Source organism: Ictidomys tridecemlineatus, chromosome 6 (genome assembly GCF_052094955.1).
Source record: "Ictidomys tridecemlineatus isolate mIctTri1 chromosome 6, mIctTri1.hap1, whole genome shotgun sequence".
NCBI classification, from domain to species: domain Eukaryota; kingdom Metazoa; phylum Chordata; class Mammalia; order Rodentia; family Sciuridae; genus Ictidomys; species Ictidomys tridecemlineatus.
This window is the reverse complement of record NC_135482.1, coordinates 34,123,080-34,146,630: the sequence shown is the minus strand read 5'-3', so window position 1 is coordinate 34,146,630 and position 23,551 is coordinate 34,123,080. Positions and strand designations below refer to the sequence as shown.

General features: G+C 36.3%; 1 protein-coding gene across 3 annotated transcripts in view; it reads left to right on the top strand.

Annotated features, from left to right (window-relative positions):
• The window catches only part of Tmtc2 (transmembrane O-mannosyltransferase targeting cadherins 2), a 376,362-nt gene that overhangs the window by 325,437 nt on the left and 27,374 nt on the right, over window positions 1-23,551 (top strand). For all 3 annotated transcript variants that reach the window (XM_005324409.4, XM_078053055.1, XM_040280265.2), the window contains one exon: window positions 1,785-1,848. In XM_005324409.4, the coding sequence (XP_005324466.2) occupies window positions 1,785-1,848 (64 nt within the window). The remainder of the gene's footprint in view (window positions 1-1,784; window positions 1,849-23,551) is intronic.

Genomic DNA, 23,551 nt, shown 5'->3' with positions numbered 1-23,551 from the left:
CAGCAGCACATTGTAACATGTCATGGGTCCAGTGGAGCCTTGGGTCAAGGGTTTTTACTTTCTTTAAAACTTCCATTAAAAAATAGCAGTGTTTCTAATTATTTTTCCTTTAAAAATTAGAAAAATGTGTCCTGCTCTCCAGAGAGATGTTATCTTCAGTTATTCCCATAATTTATATGGTTGCTTGGGGTATGTATTTATGGTTTTTATTTGGCTTGACCAAAGTACAAATTCAACTTTATAGGTATGGCCAGTTAGCCTTTTCTTTTAAAACATCAATGTGGTTTTCTAATTGACTAAGTTAATTTTGGTTTTATCATCTTTATTCGTGACTCACCTCTGTCATCTTGTCACAAAAGCTTAAGACACATCAGTTTTAAGAGAACATTACTCCATATTACATGTAGGACCTACAACCATTTACTACTCTTGTCAAATCATAGTTATGCCATGTGTGCATCTGTAATTGATTTGGCATTTTCCTATAGCATTTCTTCGATACCTTTCAAATATGGTCACAAGATTCCGGCTCCACATGTGTAAGGTCCTTTGATCTTATATTCTACTGTCTTTGAATAAGTATCTAATGATACATGATGGTATGATCATAAAACATTCTATTTTGTTTTTAGTGGTGCTGGAGTTTGAACCTGGGACACCCTATATCCCCCTGCCTTTCAAAAAATTTTTTTGAGACAGAGTCTTACCAAGTTGCTCAGGCTGGCATCAAATTTACTGTCCTCCTTCCTCTGCCTCTCAAGTAGATGGGATTACAGGAAGGTACCCCTGTACCCATCTTATTTTATGTTTTGAAGACTAACTGGGTTTGTCAACATCTAACATTTTATTTCTTCTGTTAATAAATTGGCAGAACCTAGTTTTTTTTTCCTGTGAATTACAAGAATAGGCAGTAAACAGATTTATCTGTAAAATTCAATGTGCATCTTATTTGTATAAATCAGCTTTGCCACTCATGTGATATTTGTCTTATCACTTATGTAATATTTGTTCAAATAGCTGACCCAGCTGTTTGAAGGCTAAGGGAATTTAATTTACTGAAAGCAGGAAGGCTTGAAGCAACAGGAAATAAGGTAGCCCCAGTGGTCAAGGGAGTGTGATATTGTAGCAATCCTTTATAGGGAGAGTCTGGCCAGGACACAACCACATTGCTTCTACAATGTCAGTGAATTATGGCCATCCTTTCATCTTCCTGTCAGTCAGGAATTAAAATTCCAAGTGAGAACGTTCAATTATCTGAGATTAATTAGGTCATGTTGCCCACTCTAGTGGCCAGAGAGCAAAGAGGGATAATCTGGCTTTTCTTTTGGTGGGGGGATGAGGGGGACTATACAAAATGCAAAGGTTCCCCTCAGATAGTGACTTTCTAGATAAAATGAACAAAATTTTTTAAACTTGCAAATGTTCACTATTTCCATAAAAAGCTCAACTAAATATTTTAACAACTTACTTTTTTAAAAAGAAGATTTTTCTGAGACATCATGTTGAGATTGGTGTCTCAACATTATGTGGTTTAGCTAAGAAAATTATATGTGTAAATTTAAAATACCAATACCTACTGAATAGGATTATGTTGAGATACTATTTATAATGCTTTAAACATAATAACACATTCATTGCATGCACTTAGTTTTCTGTATGGGCGACTTAACTCTTTAATTGGTGTGATTGTAATTTTTTAAAGTTAATATTTTTTTTGCATGATGATTCTGTTCACCTATCTGCAATTTTAAAATACAAAGATGTATTTTTTTTTTTCCTTACAGACAGGCTAGCCTGAATGAAGCAGCGGAGAAGTATTATGATCTGGCAGCCAGGCTGAGGCCTAATGTAAGTACATTTCTAATGAGAAGCATTATTCAGAGGCACAGTCTCAATGAATTTAGTTTTGGGATTTCGATGCATCATAATACTAGGGTTTTGTCCTAATCTCCTATTTTGAATGCCAATGATACAGCTAGTCCAACAAGAAATCTATTAGTCTCAAGCTTCTTCCCCGACTCCAGAGGTAAAATTGATGTTTTCTAGTTGTGTAAAGCACTATAAATTTGTATCATTTGCATTCAGGTTTTAGTTTTTCTAAATACTTTACATTTGGATGACTTTTAAAATTCTTTGAAAAGTTTTTTTTTAATTTTTGATGAGGTATTAAATACCTATTATTTAATTCTCAGATAACAGATAGATCTTGAAGCATGTATCTTTTTGACTTTATAATACCCATTTCTGAGAACTGCTTTTCAACTTTATCAAAATTGTTTTCATTTCAAGTTTTCCTTGAGTAGTCACACTTCTATAACATAAAATGGATATAAATTAGATCATTACTATTGAAATAGAATAGCTATTTCTGAGAAAATAAGAATGAGTTTTGTATCCATCTTCTAAGCATTGTTTTTGCAGCACCTCACTGAATTCTAGCCCATTGTTTTTATTCTCATATGCATTCTACCTCCCTCTGCAATGCTAAAAATTTCTGCCCTGCTCTCCAGATATAGACCATATATCAAGAAATGTAATTTTAAAACAGGAATGAAAGTACTAGTGTGAGGTGAGTACAAATAATGGGATCAGTTTCATTTAGCCATAGTAGCTCATCTATTGGGCAAATGTCTGTAAAGTGCCTATTTTGTGACTGGATGCGGAGATTTCATATTGTACTCTACAAGACCACACAGTATAGCAGAGAAGACCCAATGTCATCAACTAATTGAAATACAGTGATATAGTGTGGCAGTTTCTCTAGAGGCTGTACAGTCCTCTGGGAGCACAGAAGTGGAGGATTGATGTTGCTAAAAGAGACTTACATGGGAAGTGGGTTTTTTTTTTGTTTTTTTTGTTTTGGAAAGGAAAAGTAATGTAATAAGTCTTCCTTGCCTATCACATGGTTCATGGCAGAGACCTGTGTAACAAAAAACAGATTAACATACACATTTGTTTAATGGAAGTTTTACATGACAAGGGAACCCTCGGAAATGAAGACACAAAGAAATAAGGAAATCTGTGTTGTTGGTTTTTTTTTTTTTATGGCTGATTGTGTAGAAGTACAATTGGAGAACAAATTGGTAACCTGTTATGATAATTAATTGGAAGAAGCTTAGTAAGGCCTATGTGCTCAGATTCTTTGATGTGTCCCTGTGTCTTCAGAGAGAAGGAAGTTAATGAAGCTCTTATGACTATGTCAGGGGGGAAAATGGGGAAGTAACAGAGTGGGCCTCTGAATTTCTTTTAAGTGCTCAGTATTGCAAGACACCATGTTTTGCAATGACTCTTCTGATTCCCTTCACATTAATTGTGTGATGCTTCAAAAACTGATAAATTCTTTACAACGAAGAAAATAATTTAATAATCCCAATGGTAAGAACAATGATGGCTTAAATGTCTTAAGCATTAATTATATTATCAATCAGATTTCTAGGTTCTATTGTTCTTTTATTCCCACATTTTTTTTTACTGGTGCATTATACATACTGGTGGGATTTGTTGTTATATATTTCTATATGCAATAGTATCATTTGGCCGATATCACTCCCCAGCTCTTTCCCCTCCCTTGTCATTTTCCACCTCTTGGTCCCTTTTCACTACTGATCTTCCTTTAATTTTCATGAGATCCCCATCTTTCTTTTCCTGTTTACTCTCTAGCTTCTGCCAATTAGAGAAAACATACAACCCTTAACCTTCTGAGTTTGATTTATTTCACTTAACATAAGGGCTTTAGTTCCATCCATTTTCCTGTAACTGACATAATCTCATTTTTCTTTATGGCTGACATCGTTAGGTTCTAACTCTTGAGTTTTTTCATTCCTTTCTCACAATTCCCATTGGGCAGAAGGTTAGAGAAGTTAAGAATTCACACGGCATCATAATTAAGTGGAATCACGTTGTAATCAAGACCATGGTGTGTATATATAAGGGAAAGCTTTATTGAAAAATTGTGGCTATATATTTAAGATGAAATATAAGTGGAAGTCTGGGAAGCAAAAATCACCTTACTTATTTAGTAAACATTTACTGAGTCTCAGGCCTTATTCTAGACACTGGATATATAGGAGTGAAAATAATGGGCAAGAGTGCCTAACTGTTAGGAACTTAAATTGTTCCTAGCTTAAGCAGATAAATGAAGGTTACAGTATGTCAGACAGAGATAAGTGCTTGGTTACAAAAGGAAAGAAAATGAAGCAATGTAAAGAAGTTAGGAAACGCAGAAGGGATGGCCTTGTAAATGCCCAACTTGGGCATCTTTGTGGTCTTTCTAAGAAAAGAGTTGTTTTTACAGTCTTAAACTTGTTATTGTATTTCATAGAAGGCAGGGATCAGGGTTTTCTTTATTTTTTCTTTTTACACTGATTAATATGATGGTCTAAATAAACATAATACAGGAATTTAGTTCAACTTTTATTCATTTTGTGCCATTTGAGGGTTACTTTTACTTTGTTAAGTGGTTGGCCAGATGGGAGTCTTCAGCACAATATCATGGAATAGTGAGAGAAGAACTAAGTTATCTGACCTATACTAGAAATGAAAAAGGTACTCGGGCACTGCATATCAAGCCTGACTGTTGAGATTGTTTATTCTAAATGACTAGACAAACCATGAAGTCAATATTTAATCTCCAACTCAAAGCTATTTTTTCCTGGGCCCCCAAAATGTTGATGCATAAACATGCTCAAACTTTTGAAAATATATTTATTGAAATGATATTTTCCTTATCTAGTAATAGCAAATTAAGTATCTATCAGACTTGACTAGGATGTGAAGCTCATATTCAGCCATAAGTAAGTGACTTTATGATTAATGAATCAACAGATATATTTTTTTCATAATCTGCTTTAGGATTAAGTTCTGGATTTTATTAATCTTAGTCTAGCTAAGTAAGGTTTCACTGAGGCAAGAATGATAAAATATAAACCATAGTAATAATCTAAATTGAAACAATGAGACCTATTTAATAGGCTATGATTTATTAGGAGTTTTGCATTTAATCTAAATTAAAGCATCCACCTAACATCAACTTGCTGTTTACCACCTTTGTTCATAAGGAATAATTCTTTGCAGGCTGGGGTTGTGGCTCACTGAGTGGTAGAACGCTTGCCTAGCATGTGTGAGGCACTGAGTTCGAGCCTCAGTACCACATTAAAAAAAAAAAAAAAAGAATGGGGGTTATTGTGTCCACCTACAACTAAAACAAATATTTTTAAAAATTTAACAGAATATTCTTTGCTGTTTATATGCTTTAACTGAATGCAATTTAGTTACCTGCTTATGAGAGAATAGCAAACAGACCTCAATTTTCATTCTCTATTTAAGTTCCACTGCCATTTGCATTTTTCACATCTACGTGGTAATCTAATTTTACTCTTATTTTTAACAAAGAATAGTCTTACATTTTTAAAAATATCCCTGCAACTACCATGATTAGGAGCTGTGTAGGGGGACTCTGAGAATCTTTTAGCCATATAATTAGGTCAGGTTATGACTACACAAAATAAAATATGTATACAACTGCTTATTAATGTCATGTTTTCAAAGATTGTTGATTTTTTTCTGGGATATAGTTCTTTCCTAATAAAATAAAGTTGTTTCCTTAATGAATTTGATTTTTTTCTACAAAAACCATGTGGTTCTACATAAATTAGTTTTAAAATTGTTGACTTTTTGATTATTTTATACCCAAAGAATTTCAAAGATCAAATGCAAAAATGATGGAAGAACTCTAAATTATCAGGCAGGATGTAAGTTTTAGACTATGGTCTTGTATCTTCTTCAGAAGTGTTCAGTCTCTTACCATTTACTGAAATGCATAGTTAGAGAATTGTGTATTGATTTTCAGTGTATAATCCAGGTATTACTTCAAAAATGGCAGATACCAATTTTTAAATCTTATTTAGTTGATCTTGGGGGTAGTTTCTCCAAAATTAGACCTCATATTATGTGAAAAGATGTTTCTATAACAAGAAAACTTTACCAAAATTCATTTTGTTTTTCTAGCTTTAGTTTTTCATTTCTCTAAGTAAATTAGTCTTTCTGTGGAGTTATTTCAAAAAGACATCAATCTTCTCTGCCTTCTCACCCACTTTTGCACATCAAAAAATGCTGACTCTTGAGGACTGCAGGAACATGAGAATGGAACTGCTTTGTTCTTCCTGTGGGAACTAAGCCAAATTCTGCATTAACTTATGGATTTGAATTTTTTTAAATAGGAAAATTTTATATAGTACAAAGTCTCCTGCTTTTACTTTTTATCAACTCTGGAGTCAAGGGAATGTAATGACCAATGATCAGATCTTATATTCTTGTGGATATGATTGTTTTTAGTCTGAGCTCATTTCTACTTTTTTTTTTTCGTTTTAAACAAGTTCCACCTTTGTATGTAAGACTCTGCCAAGTGCAATACAATTTCAAAGTTATGAAAAATTAACTCTGGCCTTGAGAAATGTACAAGCTAATGTGGAAAAATAGGGGAGGAGAGAATACGTGAATCCCAGTCCTCATGTGTCAGGGCAGTAAATAATGCTGTCTAATCAAGGCTTCCTGAGAGATAGAAGCTGGTGCTAGCAAAATGTACTAGAGAAATCACTTGCAGCTGGATTGATCTGAAAAAGCACCAAGAGTTGGCAAGCTGTTTTCAGCTTGAAACAATAGAATGTTTATAGGTGAAGAATCTAGCAAGAGGAGAAAGGAGGGAATCCTGGCAGGTAGGTGCACAGACATAAATAAAGGTAGAGGAAGGATAGGGGGAAGATAGACCTGAAAATTAACATAAAACCAGAGCAAAGACATCATAAAGATTAGGAGTTTGTATTCCAGAATTCTGTTAAACAGGAAGACATAATGAAAGCACAAATTTAGGATGGCCATTATGTGATGCATTTTGTGTAAAATGAGTGTTGTGTTCAGGGAAGTAAGGTTTGGAGATAATGCGTTGAAAAAACAAGAAAAATAAATAGAAGGTCACAGTCATAATAAGGGTATAATGTTTTAGACATTAAGATATAGGAATGAGGGGAGTAGAAAAGAACATACAAGAAAAAAAAATAAGCAGTAGATTATTTAATAGGATGTGACTAGGAAAATGAGTTAGTCACAATGAATAGCCAAAAATTTTTAATTTAGATTAACTTAGGAAAAAAATACGTAAACAGACATAGGGTTGTCAGAGGGGTATGTTTGTTTCAAGAGAAAAATCTGAAGTTTGGACTTAGTAAATTCAGTGTGAGAAGTTTTCTCGGGGACATTCCTATGAAATAAGCAGTTGGGAAAACATGCATAGGTCAGGGTAGAGATGTGGCAATTGTTTGCAGAAAGGAGGTACCAACAAAATGAAGTAAGGTCATCAAAGGAGCGGTGCACAAAAGGAGAGAAGAGAGCCAGTTTTTCTGACCCCTGGGAATTTCTGCATTGGGAATACAGGCTAAGGAAGACAACCAAGACAGGGACATGACATAGAAATCAAAGTTGGTGAATAGTGAACATACTGCTAACAGGCAATAGGAGGACTGAAAACATTCATGGATTTCAGAGAATAAGCTGACATTGGTAGCCTTCAAGAGTGTATTTTCACAGTAGTGATGTGAGAAGTTATTAAGATGTAAAGGAAATGGAGGACTGGTAATGAGGAGTATACGATATAGAGTCATATCATGTGCAAATGGTGGATACACAGCTGAGTTCTACAAGACCTTTAAAGAAGAACTAACACCAATACTTCTCAAACTATCATGAAATAGAAAAAGAGGGAACACTTCCAAACACATTCTATGAGACCAATATCACCCTGATTCTAAAACCAGACAAAGACACATCAAAGAAAGAAAACTTCAGACCAGTATCTCTAATGAATATAGGTGCAAAAATTCTCAATAAAATTCTGGCAAATCAAATACAAAACATATCAAAAAGATAATGCACCATAATCAAGTAGGTCATCCCAGGCATGCAAGGTTGGTTCAACATATGGAAATCAATATATGTAATTCATCACATCAATAGACTCAAAGATAAAAATCATATGATCGTCTCAATAGATGCAGAGAAAGCATTTGATAAAATACAGCATTGCTTCATGTTCAAAATGCTAGAAAAACTAGGCATATCAGGAACATACCTCAACATTTTAAAGGCTATCCATGCTAATCCCCAGGCGAACATCATTCTAAATAGAGAAAAATCGAAAGCATTCCCTCTGAAAACTGGGACAAAACAGGCATGCCCTCTTTCAGCACTTCTGTTTAACATAGTTCTTGAAACTCTAGCCAAAGCAATCAGACAGATGAAAGAAATTAAAGGGATATGGATAAGAAAAGAAGAACTCAAAAAAGAGGGTTGTTAAAGAGAATATATATATTTGAATATGAGATTTAAAATATGTCCCACTAGAGGGTGAGGAGGAGGCAAAATACTAAAGATCTTAAAGGATCACCCTCTCCTAGGGACTGACTATGAAAATATGGGATGGGACAGACCTGGGTATGGAGGGGAAGAAAGCTTAGGTTATAAGGGAGTAGAACTCAGGGTAAATTACTTTAGGTTTTGTCATTTGAATATTTGCTAATCCCAAGAAAATAATAGAATTTGAAGGTAGACACATGTGGGCCACTCTTAGGTGCAGAGTGGGTGATACTTTATACAGCCCTGTCACATCTGTGTGTGATAGGCAAGTGCCATTTAAGGTACATTCTTGTGAGACCCATAATCAGCAATTGGTCATCTCTAAATGAATTTCTGAATTTACTAGTAGATTAATTCTAGTTTTGACTCGGCACTTTTACATTCTAGATGTTTTATTTATACCTTGTATTTCATATTTGTACAATATTTTATAAATGTTCTGCATGTGTGTTCATTATGTATGAATTACAGGGGAATGTAACCTCAGGATTATTCAATAGAAAACTGCGTGTGTGCATTTTATCTTTCCCAAGCACCCACAATATAAATTATTTCAGAGATTTATTATATAATCAAAGTCAATGTTATCTGTTTGGGCTCTGTAGTGATGATTATGTTTTAAAATCAAAATGAGGAATATGGGAAGATAATTCAAAGAAATGAGCTTACTGTGACAAAGCCCAGCTGTGTTATAAAATAGTCCACCTATTCTACAATATTTTACTTACAATTTGAATTATACACTTTTTGGCAAATATGATTGTGGGGAAATGGCCATGGAAAAGAAATAACCACCAAGATTAGAATCTGGGGTGGAGTTGGGGAGATTGAGAATTAATGTATTTGAACTATTCTAATGGAAAATATAATATTCCAAGTATAAGTTGTTTTCTGATGGGAAATGTATTTCTAAGTCCTAATTAGAACAAGAGATCATGAAATTAAGTTACACAGGACAGGTTCAGATTTGACCATATAAGGGATCTAGCAGGGAGGGGTAGGATTTTGAGATTATTATTTTGTTAGACAAAAAAAAAAAAATGACAGGTTTAATAATAATTTGTCCAGTGAACAGTTAAGACACATTTCATATAAATGGTGGAGGACCCATATGGTTCTCCCAAAACTCTGAATGAGTTTTGTGACATGGGGAAAACTGTAGATCATGCATCCCATTGACTTTTACGCATTATTAACATATAACTTCCAATATCACCAGATTGACTGGATGAGTAAAATATGTTCTAATGTTGCACATATATTTTCTCTCCTTTTTTTTCTCAGTTTCTTGCATTTTGTAGTTAGAAAAATGGAGTTAGGTAAGTTAGTGAACCCAGAAAATAATAGGTCACAATCACAAGAGAAATTGTTATTTGTTTTTCACTGTATTTTATCTGGTTTTATTAAATTGGCCCAGAGATATTATTGAAATAACACCTTTGATTTTAGGTTTATTCACACCTATCCAAATTTATAGACCAAACTCTTGCTTTCTTTTGGTATATAAATAGTCTTCCTTGTACGTAGATCATGTATATAATCAATAGGAAACAAACATCTTATTCTTCTTTTTCAGCAAGATAGAATGCTCTACCTCTCAGCTTCAGTTGTGACAGCATCAACTTTAGTCTCATCCCACCTATATATACCTTCAAACTCCTTTCAACCATAGAGTTCTTTTTCAATTTATTCAGATACAGTACTTTTTTTTTCTGACAAGTTTCCCAGTCTGGTTTCTGGTACATTCACTTTTCTTTGTTTACATTTGAGTAACTTTGTGTTAGACAGAATGAAACAAAAAGTATTTCTGAAGTGGTTACTGTTTTTCTTCTGTTTGATTTTTCTAAGCCTCATGCTGGGAAGACAGGGTTAATACAACCCACTTGTTGACTAATTGCTGGTGTGGGCTAGTTGCAGAGATAGTCTGGCTGAACTGAGTTGAATTTACAATTCTTCCATCCTTGGGGTATTATCGTGCATCACAATCCACATGCAATCATTTTTTAAACAATAGTGTTTAAAAAATGTCTGTGCACTAGTGTGTTTAGGGAGTGGGGTATATATTCACATCAGAAAAGACCAGAAGATGTAAGAGATGAGCAGGAACTTGAGTGGCTCTTGGTTATAAGGAAAATCAACTTGTGTGTGGTAGTTATAAGAACATCAGAACCTTTGGGGAACTTCACTTAATTATATTTTTCTAAGCATGTTTATTTTTACTCACATTTCTTTGTGGGAGTATCCTTTGTAAGGAGATGTAGCTATAATTGTTTGAATTGTGGGACCACACACTAAAATTACAGTTTCTTCTCCAGGAAAACTCATTTCCTGGTTTCTTTGAGAATTCAGTTCTACCCATACTGGCCCCCCATCCCACCTGGGAGGCTGGGCTCATGGTTGCCACCTGCAGAGAACAGTTCTCCCCCACCCCCATAGCCCTTATGCATTCTCGGGAATGCCATAGTTAGCCTCCTCAGCCTCTCTTATCTTTATAGGCCTTCATGTTTCTGATCCTTGGTCTTATGGAGCTTTGTTTTATTCAAAACATATTACCAGTAACAAAAAGCTGCCTGTGAGTGTAGTCTTCATTCCTCCCTAGCATTCCACCCCTCTTCTGTTTCCAGGACTTTCCTCATCTGCTCCTAACCCATTGTTATGTATTTTAACTCTAATCAGCATCTACAGATACATTATATTCTACTTGAAGACAAATAAGTTGGCAGATCCTGGAAAGCTAACAGATTGGTCGATTAATTTCTCTTGAAGGTCCTATGTCCTTGTAAAAGAAAAAAATATATATTTGGACACATTTCAAAGTGGGAAGGAAGAATTTATTTAGCACTATTGTGATAGGGGGTCAAGATAGTTGAGATCAGGAAGAGAAAACAAGCTCAACTCCAAATATAGTAAAGATACCTTGGGGATTAATAGTGACAGGGTTCAGGAGATGCTGTCACAAAACGTGGCAGCTTGGTATATTAGATATTTTAAGCTGAAAGAATTTGGGAAATGGCAAGTGAAAGAAGAACTTTCTGACCTCAAGCAGGTCCTGAGACCCTCATGTGAGAGGTGCCCTCTGCATACCTGAAGGCTCCCTCATCTCCAAAGACAAAGTGACAGGAATCTGAACAAAAGGCTGTGCTAAAGTCTCCCCAGTTCACTGCATTTGCCTGATACTTCTTGTGTATTTCCCCACACTGGTTTTACTCTTATTTAGTCTTGGTATTAAAAACACTTGGGTTCTAATTGTTGTCTTCATTTTTTTTTAGTGCAAGTCAGGTAAAATGTTAATAAATTTGTATGCTTGTCACTTGTCTGTCTGTTGTCACAGGGACCTCTGTGACAATGAATTAAGGGGGAAGGAAGACATACTTTTCCTTTCCTGCTGTAGCTAACTAGCAGAGTGAGGGGGGGAGTGGATAGAAAATTACCAGAAGACACCAAGGGTAAGGGGCTCTTGCTAAACTGACTTAACAGGGCTTTTGCTGAAAGCAAGCCAAGTGATCAGATCTCAAGGGTAGGATAAGAAATGTGACCAGATACTGCATGGAATCAGATTCAGGGTGGGAGAATTATTGCTAAACTAGTTAACAGGCTGAACACCAGGCTCAGAAATAACGCCTGGTCCAAAAGAGAGCTGAGAAGAGCTTGTCTGATGCTTGCTCAAGAATGAAGATTTTTCCAGATGGAGTTTTTATAATGTTAAATTCCTTGTCACTTGTAAAGCATCAGAATCAACACTTTCTCCTTACTTAAGTAGAATTTGATTTAAATACATGACTATGACATAATCTTTGTTAAGCCCCAGAAAAGAAATAAGAAGAGCTACATATTTAGGAAGGGGGGGGAGAATGTATGTACTACATTTTAAAATATTTTCATCTTAATCTTATGAACAACTATTATTTCCTTATATATCAAGTGTCAACAATGGGTGCTATGAGACAGTATCCACAGTCTTATTTATAGTGAAACTGCATTATGGTTATATCAACATACTAATAATATAGAATAGAACTCAGTTTCTTCAGAATTGGACTTTCATATTTGCACAATGTCCATTATTCCTATGTGGTTTTCATCTCTAATTTTTTTGTCACTTTCTTAGATTATTTCTACTAAAATAACTCACAGAAATGCACCTTTACAACATATGCATGTTTCCTTTTTGAAGAAGAAATGGCAAGTTGAAAAGAGCACTTGTGATTTTGTTAGAGATCGTGTGACAAGAATTTGAAATGGTTAATCACCCCATTGGTTTCATTCGAAGAGTGGCCTGCTTAGCTTTGGAATGCTGTATTTTATGAGAATTGATAATACTTAATTTCAGTTCTTAATTTGTCTGATCATAGTACTTCCCTCATGTATCTAAACTGAAGTTGCTGAATATGGTCAAGATGTTTATGTAGTTGAAACTATAGCATGAAGATGTCATACAACTAAACTCTATTGAAAGCTTGGTTTGCATTTTCAGGCTGCTTTAATGAAAAAAATGTATTGCCTCTTCAAATATGTGCATGCTGTATCACTTAAGATGTACTGGAAAATGGTAGGCTCTGTGAAGACCCCAAGCTGTGCCAGTTGGGTATTTTTGATGGCCTTGGAACATATAGTATGTAGGATTTTTCTATTTGTAGGTGTTGTTATAAACAGCATACCTCAAAGCATGCCTCAATTATACAACCTGTTTTGAAAAAGTAGTCTATATGGTAGTTCCCCGTAGACTTAGGCCACTTGCATATGCCTGGTAGGCAATATAGCTTACCAGTTTAGACTCTGGAATCAAATGGCTTACATACTAATTGAGGCTTTGCTGACCTCTGGTTCCAGGCCCTTCAGATGCTGCTCACCATTCCTAAGTTTCATTTGCCTGTTCTGCAGGTGGTGGTAATAGTAATTACCTTAGAGGATTTGTTACGGAAGTTAAGCAATACATATAAAGCACTTAGAATGCCACTTGGTCTATAGGGAGTGCTAAAATTTGACATTATAGGAACCCATCTATATGCCTTAACACATGATCTCTGTATATATATATATTTACTTTAAAAATAGTCAATTCCACTTGCTCGACTGTGGAGACAATATACATATTGGCATTGCCTGTCTCAGGCTCAACTATGCTCCTTCCTGAGAGTATTTATACCCACTCTTTCCTCCAGCTGCGGTGCTTTTCCTCCAAAGAGCAATATGGCTTCTGCAGGCACTGTCGTTAATACCTGCTCCAATAGCACCATGTGTCAGTAATCCATTGCATCCCCCAAAGCATTCTCTTTTGGACTTCTGTACCCCTTTTCTCTGGTGCTGATCATTTAGTCTACATGTTGCCTTATATGCATGTGTCTGCCTCTCCTCTCTGGATGGTGAGCTCTGTGATGTCAGAGACTTTGCTCTCTTTACCTTGTGACAAGGATGTAAAATGGTGCCTGGAACACTGTGGGTGCTCAATCAATATTGTGAAGGAATCTGTGGGAAGCTTCTGTCACCTCTGTGCAGGTTTCTGGTGCTTTCATGATGTGGACATCTTGAAGCACCGAGTGTGGGTGTAGCATTTTAAACATGTTGCCTACACCTCCCCCCCCACCCCTCAATAAAACTTGGCCTCTAAACTTAAGCCAACCACAATATGGGATGCTCAGCACAAACATGGAGATATTTTACAATGCTGGAAATAAAACCAAAACACAGCAAAACTGATTGCCAAGAGCACACTGAGAGGCTGTACTTGATGGGTTTACTTCAAGAGAAACTTGAGAGATTTTTAGATTTTAAAAGATAATGTTCACTTTTAACTCTTGCTGGTTATAGAATATTGACATCTCCTCTCCCTACCTGCTATGGGATATGTATCTCTTGGGTCTCTTGGTTCTCCTTGTCTCTCTCTGTGACCATCAGGAGATAGTGGTTACAATGAATTTCAAGCCCTAATTTTAATCTATACTCTCATGAAATTTAGAGTTATTCAGATAGTTGGGTCTGTCATTAAGTATTCATAAATTCAAATTCTGAAAGCCAGCCCATGGTAGAAATGACAACAAATCTAATCGAAGAAACAAATGTAAAGGAGACAGCTGATACAGAGCTGTCTATTGTAAATAAAATAGACTTTTTATTATTATCTTGAAAAAGAGTATAATCCTTAAACATTTTTTTGCTTGGCTTAATATTATTCTTTACAGGCCTCATTCATGTTGCTCTGGAAGAAAAATCTAATAAGGTAGACACTGATTTAAAATTTTTTAGATTTATTGAAATTTTGGTCATTTCAAAGAAAATTAATTACAAAAGGGCGTCTCTTCTCTCCATAACTTATCTACCTATGCAAGATTTCTTTATTAAAAAATATAGAAAAATTTCAATGATAAAAACAATAATGATATGTGAAAAAAAAAAGGAAATGGGACTGCAGCTGTAGCTCTATGGCAGAGTGCTTGCCTGGCATGTGCAAGGCACTGGGTTCCATCCTTAGCACCATATACAAATAAAATAAAGGCATTCTGTCCATCTACAACTACAAAGAATTTTTTTTTTAAATTAGGAAATGAATAAGGAATCAAAATTTTCCCCATCCATTATTCAATTTTATGAGATGGAGGGAAAGACTAGAATTTGTAACTTATTTCCCGTGCTATTGTCTGGGGGGTGACCTATTTGATATTTGGAGGAAAACCCCATTGAATGAGGAAATGACAACAATAACTGGCACCACATGCATACTGAGAGGGAAAGTGTGCCAGGGACCGAAAAGGACAGGTCAGAACTCTGAATCATAGTCTTGTGTCAACCATGACATGATGAGAAAGGCATGCTCTCTAAAGGGAAACAGCTTATGCCTTAAAAAAAAAAAAAAAAAACTGACTGTGGCTGAGAAAAAAATTTCAAGGTGAAAGTAACAAATTGGCTATCTAGGGAAAGTTTTTTTTTTTTTTTTCCTCCAAACTTTTTCTGTCTCCATGCAGCTAGTTGGACAGTGAACCTGTTGGATGAGAAAGCCAGGCCACGCTGACTGCAGGCAACTCCTGTGTGGGCTGGCTAGGATGGCCTGGTACTATTTTGTTCTGTTTGTTTAGGACCAGGGATTGAACCCAGGTACTTAACCACTGAGCCATATTCCCAGTCCTTTTTATTTTTTTATTTTTTTAATTTTAAGACAAGGTCTCACTAGTTTGCCTAGGGCCTTGCTAAGTTGCTGGGGCTGACTTTGAACTTGGGATTCTCCTGCCTCAGCCTCCTGGACCTCCAGGATTACAGATGTGTGCCACTGCACCCAACCGATGGTGTGTTTTTAATGGGCTTAGTCAATCAACACTCTCTTTTGGAGTTGAGCTTTCTGTTTTAACCTCCTCCCCAATTTACATGTGCTATTGGTTCTTCTCTGGGTTCAATTGGTTGAAGACTTCTGAAATAAATGTTTTAGTGGGACAGAGAATGTGATTACATTTTGTTGACTGCACCTGTGAGAAAATGTCTTGATGAGATCAGCATTTGTTCCCACTTCCCCAGCAGTTAAGGTTGATCAAGCATTATCCTTTAACGGCCTCACATTTTTCTCAGAGCTATTTATTTGCCCAGAAGAGAAAGGGCATAGGTTTTTTTTTAGGACATACATGGACAGTTTCCATTATCTACAAACTGTTTGACATCCAAGATTTCTCAGGGACTTCATTTGTTTTTGAAACTGTCCTCATAAAACAATGAAGGAAATGGCAGTGTGTATTCAGTTGCATTGAGAGTAGTATTCCTTATTTTCAGAAAATATTACCCTCTGAGTCTTATCAGAAATAAAGGACCATGAAGAATAGGACAGAAAGAAATTGAGATTCTAGAAATTAGCCATCTGCTTGTGCTCAATTTTAGAAAGGTTCTGCAAGACCTTTCCTAACATAGTATTCCTGAGTGATTTCTGGAAACAACATGATAAATTTACTATCTAATTAAAACTGATAAAGTCAGCTTTGACATTCAATAAATAAACCTGGTACTCTACATCTACTCTAGGATGCTTTGTTTTAGTTATCTATAATTTTCTTGCTTATAATCAATGCTAATAAATTTCCTACCAGAGCAAAGACAATAGTGGTACCATTATTCTTTTGTGAACTACTGATTTTCAAATCTACCTCCTGTCATTGACCTTGTGCACAGACATTTGTTAGGAATTTGAAAAAAAAAGAGTTTCACATATGTGTAATACAGTGGTTCTCTGCTATGACTGCACATTAGTGTAGGAAGCCACTCCTGAGCTATTGAGCATCTTCACTCCACCTTGAGTCAAGGAGATTTGGGTTTGGCATTGCATGCCTTTTTGTGGCCCCTCCCGCTAAATGGATTGTGCAATGCAGGTGACTTCAGTCTTTGCTGGGCTAGGAAGACAGCTCCAGAGTTGGGTGTGACCCATTGGGAACTGGGCAGCCCACCCCCTACTTTAATTGGCTGAGAACATTCTGTAAAAAGCCTTTGAAGTTCCCTCATATAAATAAAGCAAACAGGGGCTCTCGCTCTCTTTCCAGCTTGGAAGCTGGACCCTTAAGGTCAAAGAGCCATCCTGCTTTAAAACTATTTTCTGTGTCGTGTGATTTTTTTGCCATATTTCTCAGCCAGCCCACTTCACACAGGGGAACCCAGCTTCTGTTGCCTGCAGGGGCCACAGGTGAGATTAGAATCAGCTGGGGAACTTTTATAATATACCAAGACCTGATCCTCACCAAACACTGAATTTAATTGTTCAAAGATGTATGTAGTCCAGGATCCTGTTTTTTAAAGCATTGCAGATGATTCTCGTGGGCAGTTAGGACTGAGAACCACTGGTTGCTTGGATTTTGCTTCTGTCACCCAATTCCAGAATAACCGTTTACTATGTGACTGTAGTCATGATACTTTACTTCTCCATATTTCCATTTCCTTGTCTGTTGATTGGGTATTAATATAAGCTGGGACATAGGATTATTTTGAGAACCCAAGGAGTTAATAGATTTTAAGCATTTTATTTTAGTTTCTAGAAGATAATACATGCTCAATAAAAGGATAATGGTCATCACTATCTCGGTTTTTTAAAATAAAAGTGATAATGATAAGCTTTTGGATTACTTAAAGAAGTATATATATATATTTCCTGACTTGTGCTCTTCTGGAACATCTGTTCATTTGGACTATCTTATAAAACTCAGTGAAATTTTTGCTCTTATTTTGATTTAACCACTTAAATATATTACCTCAGATGTATTAACTTGATTTCCTCATTATATCCATTGTATAAAGTTATTGTGAGTATTAAGAACATTGAATATCTCATAGTAAGCATCCAATAAATGTCACTATAACTATTATAGCTTTATTAGTTTTGTAATACCATTAGTATTTTTAGCTTTAAAATATTTCTGTTGAATAACTAATACACAGTTCAATAGGCACACTTTTGTATATTTTATGGACTTTTGGCCAAACTCAAAAATCACTTGGGTACTATAAGCATCTTAAAACTCAATAAACAGTAATGACCTGCTCTTTAGCCAGCATGATACCTAAGAAGAGGGTATGAGAACAAAAATATAAGCCATGTGCTATTCCTTAAAAACTTTATAGACTCATGGAGAAAATCTCACTTTGAAGCATTAGGTGGTGGTAAGCAAAAGAAGCTCCTTGAAGATTCAGATGCTGACCTCTTATAAGCCATGCCCCTTCTGTAATGACACTGACTCTCAAGGTTTCAGTCATGCAGCCTGACTTGAAAAGGGATAAACAGAGGTCAGCTTGATAATAGCAAAAAACAACCCTCCCAAAAAAGAAAAGAAAAAAAAAATCCAAATATTTCTTATTTGGGGGGCTTCTGTGCGTACACTTGTTACTATCCCCACCCATTTTGCAAGATTCAGTGTGTGTATCCTAAGATGACAGCTTATGAGCTCTGATTAGATTTCTGATAGCAAACCTAGGAAAAGTATTTTCCTGTCCCGACATGTAGCGTTTTTTCAGTCTCTCTTGCCACCCAGTTCTTAATAAGGAGATCAGAAGGCTCTGAATAGTCATAACATTCCACAAGATTTTTACTGGGTTTTAGGTGTTTTAAGTGCAGTATTAAGATATCTAATTTTCAGAAGCATTTGGAAGGGAAAATTCGATGTGGACATATCTTCCTAGGTTTAGTTTTTGTCTTGAAGACATTACGTAAATCCATGTACTGGCTGAGGGAGAAAAGAAGGAAACCAATTACACTTGGAAAACTCACATGAAATATAATCACTAAAGTACTTTATTCTAACATCACATCCTGCTAAGAGTGTCACATTCATAGCCTTTAGAGAGAAAACTCATTTGTTATAATTTGATATTGAAGGTTCCATTTCCATTGTTATGCATTAAAAGACCTGCAACTGATTTATCACCAGTCTGTGCATTTTAAAAAGCCAACCTCTTTGGATAAGATGATTCTCTAACCTCGGCTCTTTCTCCTGAATTTATGAATGACACCATCATCTGCCCAAACACTGATGCAAGAGACTGAAAAAGCAGTCCCACTTCCTTCATTATGCTAAGCAGTTTCTTGTTTCTCAAATAATTCTCCCCCCTCTCACTCTGCCACCACTACCCTGTACTGATCCTTACTATGATCCTACTGTTGAGCAAGTTGGCTCCTTCTTTCTTATTTCCCTTTCTAGCTTCACACATAGTGGTATTTCTAAGATTAAATTTCTATCACTTCAACTCCTGAATTAAGTTCAGAGTTGTCAGATTTTCTGACATAACTTTTCTATGTACTACATGAATACACCACAGTGAATCTCAATACCGTGTATGTCCACAAGACTAGGATCCTAATTAGAATAAGTTATATTTTGTGTTTGTATAAATATGTCAAAATAGTCTCTACTGTCATGTACCATTAAAAAGAATGAAAATATTTTTTAAATTGTCAGACTTTACCTGAACCCAATACTGCAGATACTGAACTGTTGTAAAGCATCAAATATATCCAACCACTTCAGATAAAAAGTAGCTACCCCAAGACCTCAACATGCCATCTTTGTCAAGTTTATATTGCCTTACAATGTGTCAGTGTCGGTGACTGAACTCCTACATACCTTCAGGGTATGGCAGAACAGTAACTCCATGTTCTGTTTAAGTGTCTGGGTGGTTTGCTAGTCACCACAGCCAGCCCTTCTCCATCCAGACTTGATTTGTTTTCAAGCACAACACATTATACCTTGCCCTCCCTTCACTACCATTCTTGAAGCCTGCTTTGCCCCAAATCCCCTTTAACTTCATTGTACACAAGTAAAATTACTCTTTGGCATTTACCTAAACTTTTTTAAGATAATGAAACACGACCAAAGGTCCTTTTAATAAAGAGCAGAACTTAACCCAGATATTGCTATCATTTTGTCAAATTTGCTCTATTAATGAACATTTATTTCATTTATTTCTTTTCCCCCCTCAACTGCTGTTATAAACAAAGCTGCAGAAAGTCTTATTAAATATTTCCTACACATCTTCCTCTAAGATAAATTGCTAAATGTGTGATTGCTGAGCCAAAGAAGATGAACATTTTTAATTTTAATAGTTGCTATACAGCAAGATTACTTTCCAAAAAACTTATAACAATTCATATTCCCACCAGCATGAATGCCAAACCTTAATAATGTCCATCTTTTATTATTAACCTGAAGAATAAAAATCGCTATCTCATTGTTTCAAGTTGCATCTTTTGGGATGATTCTGTGATAACACGTCTCTCATATGCTTATATATTAATCTTCTATTTGTCTTCTTCTTAGGCTCACCTTTCACATCTTTTGCTACTTTTTTTTAGCAATGCTGTTTTCTTCTTATCAAGATGTGTTTCTTTTTTTCACTGCAGCATTCAAGAAACCTGTCTTATTTAAGAAGGCCTCCTTCACAATGAGATTTTCTTTTGTTTATAATTTTCATTTAGATTTTTAAGTCATATGGAATTTTCTATGGTTTTTACATGGGGTCCAAGTAGCAATTGTTGATCAGCTATTAAGAAGTATGCATTTTGTTTATAACCTTTCACCAAGAACTATGCATGTGATTAGTGGAAATAAATGTTATAGATTTGTCACTGTAATGTAATGCTACTGGCTTGTGTGCATATACCAAAAGGGGATGGAGGAGCATATGTGGGAGGACACATACACTTACAAACATATGGATTTGGATGGGAAGGGAGAAATGGAAATTATTAACCTTCCTGTGGAACATGGTATGTATTTGTGTTCTTCAAGATCATGCTGCTTCTCCTGGGGCATCCCTTATAGCTTACTTCTTGGTGGCTTCCAGCCTGCCACTGTGTTAAGGTGAGAATTCAGCCTTCTCCTAAAGCGTATGCTTTTGCCACTTTCCCTCCTGTGCAGAGACCAGGCCCAACTGTCGTTATGTGAATGCACAGCAGTGGAAATAGCACCTTCCAATACAGCCTGAGGAGCTCCTTCTTTATTTTATAGTTCTATTCTTGCTCAGAGCCCTAACCCTTTCTCCCAGTCATAGCTGACTGAAGGCATGGCTCTGTCTTCCAGCATCAGAGAACAGAAGGGAAGTTCAGAATAGTTTCCTTTATGTAAGTCATGCATATTTATTCTGTTTATATTTCACTTAATTACTTGGCTGCTCTAATTTGGATGAGCATCTTCCAAAGGTCCCTATGTAAAGGCCTGATCTCCAGGATGGTTTTACTGGGAAGTTTTATGGACATTTAAGAGGTAGGGCCTTATGAACCGTCCTTAAGTTGGTGGAGAGGCATGCCTTCATAAAGGATGGTGACTCTGCCTCTTGCTCACTGGGGACATGAGCTCTTGCTCCACACATGCTCCTAACATGGCATGCCATCCTTACCAGAGGTCCAAATCACTGGGGCTTCCAAAACAACCTCTTTTTCTTTCAATAAGAAAGAAGTAGGGAGAAACAGAAATACACGTAACATGTTATAGTGTCAGCTGATTAATACAATAGCCAAACCAAGTCACAAGGGAAACTAAGAAATTTTGCATCTAGCTGGCAGGCATGCACCTACAAAGAATGGAAAATACCATATTGTATTGGGAGATCAATTAGTCTTAGCATATTATTTACTTTGTTTTTATAATTTATCTTTCTCAATACAAGTTTCTGTGTATATGAGGTTGTTTTACATAGTTCAATTAAATAGAAATAGCTTCTATGTCCTTGCTATTTCCATGATTAAATATGAACTTTTTATCACATGCCCCTTATTAGTCACCCCTCCATCAAACAGTGTCAAGTTGTATTTAGTACAAATGTAAAATGGGAGGCAGATATTATTGGGTGCCCCTTGTCTTGAGAAGTGAACGTGGCAAAATTAAACCAGAAAACATTCTTTCCTCTCTGGTTACATAACAGCTGTTTAAAAACTGGTGGTAACGTAACAACATTTTAAAGATATCTGTTTAGTAATGCAGCATAGCTCTGTTTCAAAGGGCTTCCTCCAAAACCTTGCCCTGAAAGGTCCCTGCATTCTCCCTTGGGAGCTGTACTAGGAACTCTGTAGCCCATTCAGGATGTCCCTCTGTGTTTGTGTGTGCATATTCCCATGCCCCTCTGTGGGAGTCTGTTGGACCTTAGAATCATGTGGAACAGTTCAGCGAGATGATGAATAATGAGGTACCCGAGAAGAAAATTCTTCCAAACACAAGGTGCACAGCTAAATTTCTTGTCATCAATTCATCAATACCATAAAGTGGTGTTTTAAGAAATTACAGTTTTGCACGTTTTACCCTTGTCTGAACTTGACCAAAAAAGGAAAAAGAAGAAAAGGGAGCAGGGAATAAAACGCAATCCTCCAGATGTTTCCAGGCTTTTCCATTTTTTTGTGCCTGGGGGCTGGAAGTGCCAGGATCAGTGAATAAAACAGCTCTTCCAATAAGTCCCCAAATATATCATACAACAGGGAAGAAAAGGCACTAAAATATTTTTATAACTCTTATTTCAAACCTTTTTCTGTGTATTAAATACGTTGTCAGCTTATTTTGGGGTTTGTCTTGGGGGGAGTATAGAAAGGGAGCAAAGGGTTTAGGTAAATGAGTTTATGCCAGGCTTGTGCCTGCTAAATCTCTCTGCAAAGGAAGCCAAACTCACTTTATTCCTTTCACCTGGCAGAGGAAGTAAATCAAGGTCTAGGAAACAAAGTGAGCCTTAATAAAGCTCCCTAAAAGCAAGAGGAGGGAGAAGAAAATTAGAGGTGATCTCAGGTTTGAAAGACAAAGATGAAATTCCTTCTTTCCATTCAACCAATAAATACTTACTGGGTACCAACTATGTACTGCTCACTCTTCCAGAAGTTGAGACTTTCAGAGTAAACAAGGAAGGGCTGCTTGCCTTCATAGACTTTTGAGCCTAGTGAGAAAGAGGCAATAATTTATAATCATGAAAATATGAATCTTGGTGTCAAAAGGTATGAGCATGTTGCTATGTGAATTTTGAATGGGGAGATGTGAAGGTGTTTCTGCTGTACTAGGAAAGGTTTCTGAGGACATTGATAAATGATCTGAAATCTAAGAGATGAGTGAGAGTTCATTCAGTTATAAAGAGATGGAGAAAATTTAATACTTCTGTCATAAGATAGGGTCTCTGTGGAATAGGTTCAAGGGCACTAGGTCGTGGCTTACAAACTTACTAAGTAAATGAGCATCAGTGCCTGACACGCTTGGGGGAAAATGGGTATCATGCTAGAGTGTATGTATTCCCTGCCTTTGAGGATTCTCAGTTTTGTGGAGGAAACAGTTCATTACTTACATCAGTGTAATGTCACCGTGTATTCCCATAGATCCTATATCCCCATGTGCCCCCATGGCATTGAGTATAAGTAGGCCAGCCTGAGGATTGAGAAGGCCAGACAAAATTTCTAAAGGAAAAGAATGCCTAGCATAGGAATTGAAGAGGAGTAGGATTTGGTAAAGAAATGCTTGGGGTGGGGATCATTCTCACATGCAAAAGATGATGTGGGTCATAATGTGGAAGAGCAGTAGCTCTGAGTTTAAGAGCATAAAGCCGGACATCCAGAGTGGTGAGCAGAGAGGCTGCCCCTTGAAAAGTATCAGTGAGGTTATCAAAGGCCTTACCTGCCATACTTGAGATCCATTTAATGGTTGTAAAGAGGGTAATGCAATTTAGA